The sequence below is a fragment of the Lottia gigantea genome (genome assembly GCF_000327385.1).
Source record: "Lottia gigantea unplaced genomic scaffold LOTGIsca_12, whole genome shotgun sequence".
NCBI lineage: Eukaryota > Metazoa > Mollusca > Gastropoda > Lottiidae > Lottia > Lottia gigantea.
Window position 1 is genome coordinate 4,127,637 of NW_008707225.1, and position 12,994 is coordinate 4,140,630.

At 31.7% G+C, this 12,994-nt stretch overlaps 2 protein-coding genes across 2 annotated transcripts; one reads left to right on the forward strand and one right to left on the reverse strand.

The window, feature by feature from the left end:
- Positions 1–3,621: 3,621 nt before the first annotated feature.
- LOTGIDRAFT_157055 (hypothetical protein) lies at positions 3,622–4,422 on the reverse strand (the record flags this gene model as incomplete). The annotated part of the gene is made up of 2 exons (XM_009048313.1): positions 3,622–3,824; positions 4,170–4,422. The coding sequence occupies 2 exons, from the start codon at positions 4,420–4,422 to the stop codon at positions 3,622–3,624; spliced, it is 456 nt and encodes a 151-aa protein (XP_009046561.1).
- A 1,061-nt stretch (positions 4,423–5,483) lies between these two features.
- On the forward strand, positions 5,484–12,802 carry LOTGIDRAFT_157056 (hypothetical protein; the record flags this gene model as incomplete). Its single annotated transcript, XM_009048314.1, has 4 exons — positions 5,484–5,786; positions 11,776–11,878; positions 12,121–12,294; positions 12,729–12,802. The coding sequence occupies 4 exons, from the start codon at positions 5,484–5,486 to the stop codon at positions 12,800–12,802; spliced, it is 654 nt and encodes a 217-aa protein (XP_009046562.1).
- Positions 12,803–12,994: the final 192 nt, after the last annotated feature.

Consider the following 12,994-nt stretch of genomic DNA (forward strand, 5'->3'; position numbering starts at 1 on the left):
TTGTAGTTCTTGCTACATTAAGATTCAATAACATGGCAAACATTGAAATAGTCATCATAAGAATAATATTCATCTTAACCAAGTAAGTTAGCTATCTGCAATGGTAGAAAATATACACAGTTTCAGATCAGAACTCAGGTTCGTAGAGATTATCTTCAGGGTAACAGAGTATCAAAAAAAGCACAGATGAATTTAATGTTCGTTTATCTTGATAGATGATTCACAAATTCACGATACCAGCCGATTCAAGTACAATTCTATCTTTTGGCACAGCTATCTTACGATTACAAGTAGTTTACAGGTGATCTAAAGGTTATAAACTATGATTACTGTTATCATGTTGAAATGTTCTCATTTAAACTGAACAATTCTTGTTTTTACCTAGAACAGAAGAGATATAAGATACATTATTCTATATTTGTAAATACAATGTTTACATTTATATTGTGATGATTTGCAGGTGTACCATACAACTCTAATTATAATAGGTCTAGTGAGATTGTAGTCTTTCCCCTCCAATTCGATTTAAGTTTTTATCTAAACCAGGCACCACGCCATATTTATCTGCATATTTCAAAGTTAGATCTTAATTGCATTTTTTAAATCTTAAATTTATCTGATTTAAACTTTCTGTTTTTTTTTTTCAAGGAAAAATAGGATTATGATCTAGATATGTCATATAAACCAGGTGTTATCAGCATATATATATAGGGGAAACTTGTGTGACCAAATACTTTAAATATAGGTCATTTGTTACTTCAATAGAAGATCGTCCAAAATCTTCCATCCTCGTCGGTTGGTCACAGTCTTGCGTAGGTGGACCTGAATAGCCCAGACTGTGACTTAAGTTCTCTAAGTTTTCCTGAACTTTGGAGATGACCCCCAATGACCTGCGTCTAATGTTTCTTACATCGGCTGATAATCTTCAACTATCAAGTTCGGTAATAATCGACAAGTATTTGAAAAGAGATTGGACCCGGGTGGTTAGGGCTAATTAGTCTTAAAAACAGTTTAAATATACTCTCTACACGTGGAGGAAAATTCTTACTTGACAAATTATTGATAGATTACTAACAGTTTCTTTAAATCATTATTACATTCATTATAAAACGTCAGTCAAAAGAAAATTTATGAGACCTTTTGGAAACTTTGTCGAACTGTATAGCACTGGTTTGTCAGGGAGAAAATCTTGATTTAGATTGATCACCACAAAAAAATCTATAATGAATTTTTTGGCTTAAAACAATTATATAGAATGATTCGTATCAACGTTTCTTATCTGCTATTTTTGTTCTTACATAGCGTTTATTTAATGAAAATTACAATTGCGATTAAGGTTCTACTTTCTGTATCTTATTGGTCTTTTGGGAAGCTTTGGAGAAGAGGTGGGGGACGGGGCTGGTCGTAGAAACGCCACTGCTGTCGATGGATTTAGTCTGTGACACAGGTCGAATTTGTTCCGCATCGAACGCTGACAACAATTTATAATATAATTGATATTAATGATACCATTTCTAGGCTGAAAAAAATACTATCAGAAAATAAATTCGTACTTACCTCGTTTTGTTTTTCACAGGTTGGTTAGAAACTCCAACGGCCTTGTCTGGGTAAATGACCACTATACTCTGCTGAGCTCTGGTCAAGATCTGAGGTAACTTTAAAACTTATAACTGAACTTTTTTAACTTGACATGAACTCTGTTTGCATTTTAATGTTAATTCCAGGTCAGAAGGTCAATGTTAGTTTGCTGGGGAGATTAAGATGTAATTAGTTGTCACAGATGTTTTAACATATTATATTTTCATCTAAAATCTTTCAGTATATCACCCACAAAAAAACAATATGAGGTACCATTGTTCAGTGTAACATGATATTCCCAAAACTGAAGGAACTATTGCATAGGCTCCGAAGCTGTCACAATTAGTCAAAATCGCCATTCGTATTTTAATAACCAGTCGTCGTCGAGTTTTTTTTTTCAACTAGATGAAAATTCTTATGCAAGCAGTGGTCATTGAAATTGAAATTAGATTTATTCATTATAAAATACATAAACAATATAACATCATCAAAATAACAAAGCAACATACATGTAAATATATTTCAGCAATTTAGATCTATGATCTTAGACCTGGAATCCAAACCAGTAGACAAAGTTTAATAAAAGTTGCTATATTGAACAGTTATCTGAATACATTCAGGTATGTTCTGTATAATGTATGTCACAAAAAAATCAGTCACATTTTTTATAGGTAGTAAATTGCAATTTTTCAACTACTTTCAAATTTTTCAAGTAAGTCACAATCTACTGGAGTCAGTCAAAATTTTATTTGTCTACCATTGGTCTACCATTGCATATTCGATAAGTGCGATCACGGGGAAAGTGCTAAAATTGTAACCTGATATTCATTTAAAGGAATCCTACCTCATCGACTGGAACATAGGAGAATGCGGTTGCCCTGCATTACATTTCAGTCAAACATTGGATAGCTTTCCCTTACGACCTGCATCACAAGAGGTAACAGGTTTGAAATTCATCACAACCTCAACCAGGTTTCAATTTAAAAAAGCTTGAATTATATCGATTTTAGCTTTCCTTCATCTAATTGAATTATAACTAAAGTTAATTTGAAATTTATAATTACAGTATTTCCGAAAATCCAAAGTTTATCTTTAGCTAGTTTTGGTGAAGAAGGCCCCATAACTGTTGTGGCGTTTCTACAACCACCTCATACAGTGGTAGCGCCAGCTTGCCGAGACTTGGGGTCCAATTAGGTTGCAGATTGACTCAATTGAGGGATTGAATTTATCTAATGGACCCCTGTTCCACCATTGGCTCCGCCTTTGCTGTCATACAAAGTGTATCTGTTTGGGAAGCTAATCGTTTTAGACAAAACTTACTTTCAAAATGAATCTAAGTGTGAAGATTAACTTATAATATATAGTTTTCTTATGAAACTGTAAAAATACCAACAATGTAACTGTTTCTTAATTTTTGTGATCAAATTATCTAACGTCATTCAGCTGTTGTAATGCTTCAGATAATTTCACAGAGAAAAACTCACCAAACATTAGAGTTAATGAAAACCAATGTGTGTGGAATAGAGTAATTGTATTCTCTGTGGACCTAAAACAAATACACCTGTTTCTACGTTCATCTCTCTTTCTTTTTCTTTGATAGGTAAAAATTGTTTAACTCCTGCCAATTAATGATGTTTTAATATCAATTTACTTAACATAAAACATCTCAATTCCATTAGCTTGCTTGTTCATCTCATTTAAAAACTTAATTCTCGTCTCAATTGGGAGATCATCAAGACGCTTACTCGGCAGAAAATCTTAACATTTGAAAATTCTGAAGCCTTCATACGCATTTAGCAGCAATAACATAAAAGAATTGAAAGTAAGTATAACTATTCAAGCCACAATTTGCAAATATACTAAGGTTAAAGTTATGGCCAATGAAGTTGTAGGTTGTTGAAAGAATCGTTGAAATACACAACACTTAACACGCCAAAGTATGATAAGTAAGTTTTTAAAATTCTAGACTGAAATATTTAAACAGAATGGGAAGAAACGGAAAGAGACAAAACAAGTAATAACATTTTATTTACATTTTATTCTTTATAGAAGTTGAATTACTGGTGCTTCATTTTTATCACCTGGTTGGGGAGTACAATATGCTTTAGGTTCACCACCATGGTACATATGACTTTTATCACATTGACATTTAATAGATCCAAACTCAACCTCACCATCATTGACCAGAATAATTTTACTTTTCTTTTCACCATTATCATCAATAAAGCTAGCTAGACAGTTCTCTCCTGAAAAATATTTATACTAAATATTAGAGTCTTTAAAGAGACCGATGGAAACGGAATTATAGCATATCGCTTACGTTCATCAAACGAAATGAAATGCTAGCATTACCAGATCACGTCACTATCACTACTACCATACTGAATGGTAAGTATATACGATATACATACAATCAATGATTATTCTGTCTATTGACGTGAATGAGAAAAAACTGAAAGAAAACCACTCCTACAATATCAGGCCTGTTTACAGCTACGTGACCCCATATTGAGGGTTTGTGCTGTTTTGCTCTTTAAGCAACGATGATTTCGTACATAATCAAATTGTATTAAATGAATAATAATACTCACCATTTGAGCAAGTTGGGCAGCACTTGTCTGGGTCATTTTGGGGATCAACACAATTGATAACAGGTGAGCACATGATTATGATTGGGAAGACTGTATGGGTTTTTTCATCACAGTAACACCCATGGCATGGTGAAACCATGATTTGTTCTCCAGGTGGTACTTGAGTACCATCAGTACAGGTACATGGTGATGATACTGGTGATCTACCGTACACTAACTGTGGTGCTATGAACAGTAATATAAACGAAAACATTCCTATCAAACTAGGTGCAAGCAGCAGACCTATTTTAAATTCTGGCACATTGACTGCTAACCTTTATAGAAATATTAGCTCAATTTATCATGTACCTACCCATTGTATTGTTGATCTAATCTCAAAAGGTAATGAGACATAATGACACGACATTCTCGTAAACAGGAAGAAAGGTTTGAATTGTGTCAAACATAACTAATTGCTATACAGTTAATGGTAAAAGTCATTCTTCAATTTATTAGTAAGCATAAATATTTAATTTCTTGGTGGAAAGATTGCCAATGTAGCTTATATCCAAATTGATATATAATAATGGATTTACTTACAGTTACGGATGATGATGCGATCACCAGCGTCACATGGGAGATCATGCATGACGAGGCCGAAATTGGAGCATAAGATTGCAAGAATTGTGCCCGCTAGAGATTGATATTTTTTCGATAAAATATTCGGTTTATTGCATTTTAGAACTTAAAGACTTATCTAGTTACTAATTTGAGCACTGTAATATCAAGGATATTAACTACTTGTATCGAATTTTGGAAAATTAAAATGAAATTAATGAAGGTATACGCCCTACTTTACTGCACCATGTGTGCTATTGAAGACGGGCAACTTCATACAAGATAAAATGAGGGAAATTTTACCAGGACAACGCCATTAGCCTGCACTTTTTCGATTTGATGGAACTTTGGAAGAACATCATATCACTGTGTTCATTGTATATCAATGAACGTGAACCGTTGATGATGCCCTCATAATTTGCTGCTATGAAGAACAATATAATAAACCTGCTCGATGTCATGGGGGTTTGTTACAAACTATTTTCTATTAAGGTATGTGATTGATTTAAAATTCAAAATTCTTTCAAAATTATTAGAGATTATGAAAATGTTCCACAACAGTGATGCGTAACGTTCCCCTTCATTTACAATTGTCCATATTCAACATTAAAGAGAATTTTTAATATATTGTACAATAAATAAGGCGATGATATTGTAAACACCTCATATGAAAGATCATCGCTTTGAAATAATATTTACTTGGCTTGTCTTTAAACAATGCAATTTCAACTTCTATTTGTGGCAATATGTTTGAACGAAGCAATCGGCAAATTAATGTGTGGGGCCAATATTGAGCCAAAGCAAGGCAGATTACAAGTCAGTGGTTTTGGAAATTTTATTGTTCAGAATTTCTACCAATGTTTAAATCTGGGCATGAGAATAGAAATGAGTAAATCCGTTAATTATGATACGATTTCCAGGAATTGCCAGTTGAATATGGTGGCTTTGAGTAACGACAACACTATGACACCAACACCGTCTTCTCTTTATTCACCTATTTCTCGTCAACAATGTCAAAAGGTGGGTATATGTTTTATACAACCACATTGAAAAAAATGAGACCTTGTCCGTTCATCGTCCACATTTCCTTAAACAAGACAGTTTTTATCCGCTTTGAAGAAACTAAGTATAATATGCATGTATATTTTGATCAGATTTCGGCCTTATTCGAATCAGATAATAATCGAATGAACTATTGCTCTTTACTTAGTCGACACCACTCAAATTTGGCTGGTTAAATACGATAGATGTTACAGTTTTTATCCGATTCTGATGAAATTTGGTGTTCAAGTATATATTGATAAGTTCATAATAAAATTAAGTAAAATTCGAATGAATTGTACTGAAGATATTGTCGAAGACTTTTGGTGTGGGCGCACGAACGATCTTGCTCGGCGATTTTTTTTCAAAACAAAACTCCAATCGGTCATTTTCCACTATCTCAATAATCAATTGCGAGCATGAAATTGAAATGAAAATGAATCTGATAGGATGATGACGCTTTGTCTTACAGACGGTAAAACAATCGGCAACAAAATATCAATTGAATATTGTAAATCCTGTTGGCAACGCGATAATCTTGTGGAAGGGAGGGCATACGTGAGATTTTACTCAAGATTCGCGTCAGCACCATTACTAAACGCGTCAAATTTGGCAATTAGACACGATAGATGCTACGAATTTATCCGACCTTGGTGTGCATGTTATATCGATGAGAACTCATTTAAGGTTGCTGGATCAACTTTTGATATTGACTTAAAAGACGTTTTGGCTTGTCTATAACCAGTTGCTATCCAATCTTGATGAAACTTCTTGCATGTTCATGAGATGATGATCTAAGTCAAGTTCAAAATTGTCAATATCAATTTTAGTGAATTGTACACCTTTAATAATTTTATACAAAAATTTGTTTAGACATTTGCAACAGCATGTTTTTGGATTGATTGTGGTGAACGATGTATCTTGGATATCACATTTAAATCCAATTTTTGAAATTTGGAAGACTGTGAGAGCAGTTCAGTTTAAAGATAAAATATTTGAAAGTCAGTGATGAATTTTGTTTAGGGGTATTTTTCTAAAACTTTAAACAAAGAAGATATTTACAGTTTAGGGGTGAGCTGAAATCCGTATAGGCTAGAGACCTCTCTACACATATATTGTTTGGGGTGAGCTGTAATCAGTACATGTATATGGTAGAGACCTCTCTACACCTGCATTGCATGTTCATTGTGACATTAGACATCCCAGGGTTCACTTCTTCTTGTTGGAATGTCCGGAATATAACAGAGAAAAAAGAATTTTAAGGTAAGTTTTTGTTTTTTTTCGTTAATTTTAAGTGTTTAATTTTATGAGTAGGAACTCTACCTCTTATCCCATTAGTTTAATGTCTATTATTATGTAATAATATATGATAGAAATAGCAGAAGGAATTATAATGTAATAATATATGATAGAAATAGCAGAAGGAATTATAATGTAATAATATATGATAGAAATAGCAGAAGGAATTATAATGTAATAATATATGATAGAAAGAGCTGAAGGAATTAGGATGTAATAATATATGATAGAAATAGCAGAAGGAATGATAATGTAATAATATATGATAGAAATAGCAGAAGGAATTATAATGTAATAATATATGATAGAAATAGCAGAAGGAATGATAATGTAATAATATATGATAGAAATAGCAGAAGGAATTATAATGTAATAATATATGATAGAAATAGCTGAAGGAATTAGGATGTAATAATATATGATAGAAATAGCTGAAGGAATGATAATGTAATAATATGATAGAAAGAGCAGCAGGAATTATAATGTAATAATATATGATAGAAAGAGCTGAAGGAATTATAATGTAATAATATATGATAGAAATAGCTGAAGGAATTATAATGTAATAATATAGGATAGAAATGGCAGAAGGAATTATAATGTAATAATATATGATAGAAATAGCAGAAGGAATGATAATGTAATAATACATGATAGAAATAACAGAAGGCATTATAATGTAATAATATATGATAGAAATAGCTGAAAGAATGATAATGTAATAATATATGATAGAAAGAGCTGAAGGAATTATGATGTAATAATATGATAGAAATAGCTGAAGGAATGATAATGTAATATATGATAGAAATAGCAGAAGGAATGATAATGTAATAATATATGATAGAAATAGCTGAAGGAATTATGATGTAATAATATATGATAGAAATAGCTGAAGGAATGATAATGTAATATATGATAGAAATAGCAGAAGGAATGATAATGTAATAATATATGATAGAAATAGCAGAAGGAATTATAAGGTAATAATATATGATAGAAATAGCAGAAGGAATGATAATGTAATAATATATGATAGAAATAGCAGAAGGAATTATAATGTAATAATATATGATAGAAATAGCAGAAGGAATGATAATGTAATAATATATGATAGAAATAGCTGAAGGAATTATGATGTAATAATATATGATAGAAATAGCTGAAGGAATGATAATGTAATATATGATAGAAATAGCAGAAGGAATGATAATGTAATAATATATGATAGAAATAGCAGAAGGAATTATAATGTAATAATATATGATAGAAATAGCAGAAGGAATGATAATGTAATAATATATGATAGAAATAGCAGAAGGAATTATAATGTAATAATATATGATAGAAATAGCTGAAGGAATGATAATGTAATAATATATGATAGAAAGAGCTGAAGGAATTATGATGTAATAATATATGATAGAAATAGCAGAAGGAATGATAATGTAATAATATATGATAGAAATAGCAGAAGGAATTATAATGTAATAATATATGATAGAAATAGCTGAAGGAATTATGATGTAATAATATATGATAGAAATAGCAGAAGGAATTATAATGTAATAATATATGATAGAAATAGCAGAAGGAATTATAATGTAATAATATATGATAGAAATAGCTGAAGGAATGATAATGTAATAATATATGATAGAAAGAGCTGAAGGAATTATGATGTAATAATATATGATAGAAATAGCAGAAGGAATTATAATAATTTATGATATGAATATAACTGACTGAAAAATAACTGAAAAGCCTTTTGCTGCATGTATGAGTAGGTGATGTCATATGTCCCACGGTCGCAACGATTAGAACTTTACAAAATCAAATGACATATTTTTACCTTCCTTCGGGGGAATCAAACCTACACTAGTGCCAGATATTTTTCTAAATTATTCTTAGTTTTCATGTGTTCAATGGATAAAGGAAAAAACTCTTGGGCAGATCCTGCGTCTATCGGGTGGCATACTAAACTCTGGCTGTGGGACTAGCTGTGGGAATAAGATCATAAAATGATAACATTGTGTAACAGCCATTTGAATATTCATTTTGCTGTTTATTTTAAGGACTCCGAACATTTTTTTTTGGTACAAGAAGAAAAAGTGTATTGAACTATGATCTATAACATGATTCTAAATTGAACTTTTGTGGTTTCAGTTGACTGTAATTATTGAATCTGTAGTTTTGTTTTTTTAGATATGGTACGATATCTATGATATCAAGATTATAATCAAGAATTTTTCGATCCTTTGACGTTGTCAATAAGCTAAGTTTGAACAAAACAGAGAATTTCTTGTTATTTTGGCCAGATTTGTCTGTCATATTTTATATCGTAGTAAACGACTGCTCAAATAGAGCTATCTTAATGATATATAGATTATTGTTTAGAAATATCATAAATGTTACTTTACGTAGATCTATGTCCGATTATATCAAACAATTTTTTCTAATCTTATGATAATATTTCTGATATAACTGGCTATGATAGAAAAAAATATTTATGACCACTAAATTATGTAAATCTACGTTTTTTGAGTAAAAAAAATGTTTTCAGACATTATGTCCAATTTGTATAATCATATTTGGTGTTTAGATTTACTACAATCCAGAATGGATGCATTTTGATTTTTTAAGTGAATATATTTGAACAGTAAACTTCTATAGTCTGTAAAATTTAGGAATTTATTTTTTAAAATATGCTCTTCATGTTTGTGGTAATTCGAAATTAGTAACCATTTAGATCTAAATATGATTTCTTTAAACATTCATTTCCATTACAAAATTGGTTTGAAATTTCAAATTTAGAATTAATTTCATTCAAAGTTAGATCCTGTTTTCAAGTAAAAATAAATTTGCGTTTGAAAATGACAAAATATATAACTATAACCAACCATATTTCGTGACAAAATATACTATAGTATTGTATCGGTATATGAATATCCATTACCAATAATATCGTTTGATTGATACAATACTTTATGGAATAAAAATGTTGAAATTTAAAGAAGGATTCAAATTGAAGTGTAAAATAAACAAACTTCCTTATTGACACCAATATAGCTGGTATTGATGGTAAATAATTAACACGTGTTTTGTTATATATTTGTAGATAAGGAGACCAGAATAAAATTATAGAGAGTTTGAGCTGAACTCAAAACCATGGTGTAGAATTTTCAAACATGAAGGGGAAAAATCATCTTAATAGTTGTTTCAAATTGAGATGAATAAATTGTGTAGACTTAAGAATTAAAAAGATATGAAATGTGTTGTTTTTATTCAACTATAATTGAAATTTATATCAAGATATTTCCAATCTCAGTAGAGAAACTTTCTGAATTATGAGTATATTGCATACACACAATACACGAACATATTGTCATTTAGTTCCAAACATCTGTTTTCGACTTGAGTAGAGTCAGAAAAACTTCGCCCTGTTTTATGGGTTTTTTTTCACACCTTCGAAGATGCGATTTGTTTTAGCATAGTAAATTACCTTTACGATGATTGTAAATTGATGTTTGGCGACACTGTAATTTTCGTATTGTTAGTATCGCGTGACTGTGATCCTTGATGTTTTGGCTGCGCACGCAGTTACAAATGGCCCACAAGTATTGAAGGATTTTGGAGCCATTAGCTTAAATGGTGCTGAGAATCCCCACAAATCAGGGCCAAGTTTTTCTGTTATTGGAAATTTGGCATTATTTGAGGTGTTGGTGAAAAAACGAGTTGAGTTAAAAAATGGGCAGGTCAAACAAGAAGTTTGGAAACAAGGTGTGGTATTTGCAGAGAGGTCGATGGTGGCAGAGACATCTAACTTGGCTTTCATTTCACAAATCGTTAAATTCTTTATCTTTCGAAGGAACCGTTTAGAATATCCACGATTCTGCAATTCTTTAAAAACAATAGAGCATGCCTCCTCGAAGCCCTCTTCTCGTGTGCCAATTCGGTAAAAGCGTAATATCTGGGACTTAATAGCTCCCGAAAATGTATGTTTAGGGTGAAAAGAGGATTTAAACAAAAGTTGTTGAGTGTCAGTTTCCCTAAAGAAAACCTTGATATCTAATTTCCCAGAAGTAGTAAAATCACTGTCCCTAAATACTGTCGTATCAAGGAGATCAATGCGGTTTTTTGGCTGTTAGTTTTACTGAAGGGTGGTAATTATTGAGAATATTCCCAGAATTCTTCTTTGGTGTGGGTCCAAACTACAAAAATATCGTCAAGAAATCGTACATAAAAATGAGGAAGTAATGGACAAAGTGGAGACACTCCTCGTTTCCATTGTATTAGGGTACAGTGTATTATATTGATATATATATACATTCTCACAAATACATATATATTAGACAATATTGTCAATATAATTATCACAAAATAGGTTGAGGTCGTTTTCTGTCGTTTACCTGATCGGTTCCTGGTCGTTTCACGTTTTCGTTGGTCGGTTTATGTTTAGTAAGTACGCCATATTGCCGTCTTCATTGGCCATTAATGATTCAAAACAATGTTTTGATTTCCTTATTTATTTGAAATACATTACTCAGGTTATGGTAGGCTACATGAAAGGTATACTTTGCTAATTTTATATTCCAGACAAACTTGAAATCGAAAAGAAAAAATTAATAAATAAATGATTGAATTTTTGAAATATTTGTTTTATATTCAGGGAACAGATGGTTTGAAACGTGTTTGTGGAAGCGATGTCTGTGATAAAGTAAAGTTTTGTGTATCAGTAGGTAGTACTCAACGGACTCAATGTCTCTCTATTGGTAGGTGTGATACTTTCTGGTAGTTTCACTATCTACAAAATGAAATGAATTTAACTCAATTCAAGCTTACGAACCTCCAGCCAGTTGTTATGCACGGTACCAAGATAATATATATATAAGCCTCGTCCCATTGTAAAGGTTACTCGCCCCACATCTCACAACAAAGTGCCCTTCTTGGTGCAAAAATGAAGATAACATTTAATTATACATATTAGTCAATGTGTTGATGATCTCGGTTTCAGTTAAAAGTTGTGGCAAACCACCACCAGTAAACAAAACAACCGTTGATTACACATCGACATCGTGGATGGCTAAAGCTAAATATGATTGTTCTGAAGGGTATAAATATGTCAATGGAAGTCAAATTATTCAGTGTACAAATAGAGGCTGGACAGTACCAGGCATAGTCTGTGCTAGTAAGTTACTTTTACATCAAAAGACGGACAATACTATTATTATTGCTGTGTAATATTTTTATTAGAGATTGAAAAAGTAGCTTATGCAAATGCTGCTGTCGTGGCTTTGCACATATTCAGTCACCATGTATCGCGGTATGAAGCGATTTGATTGGATTTTACTCCAATGAATAGGCCTACGGACAATCTGAGCGCTCGACATAAAAGGATGTAAATATTATGGCATGATAAAAAAAAGATTACTATTGCAGTCCGGGTATAATACGTATAATAAGTTCGTAATAGCTTGACAATGTCAATAGCAATTCTGATCAGGAGCAGCGAAATTCATTAAGTTTCATTTAACAATTAGTTGTATAGCATTGCAGTCGAGAATTGATTGAGTGATTGAAATTTGTTTAGCATGTTATGTTCCCATATAATGTCTTTTACAGGTGATATTACATCTAACTCCATTAGATCTGTAAATGATAATGATGAGTCTGGTCCGGGTAGTATTGAACAGTAAAGAGTATGTTCTGAAAGTTATGGGACTTCTTCGGAGTTTTTTTTTCTTTAACACTGCAATAGCTCAGATGACAGAAGACAAAAGAGATCTATTATAACTTACATTTTGAAAAAAAATACTATCCCGATAATGTATGTGTTGCTGTTAATACTGGTGTATCTGGTATTCAATGTACAGGGAAATAAATATGAC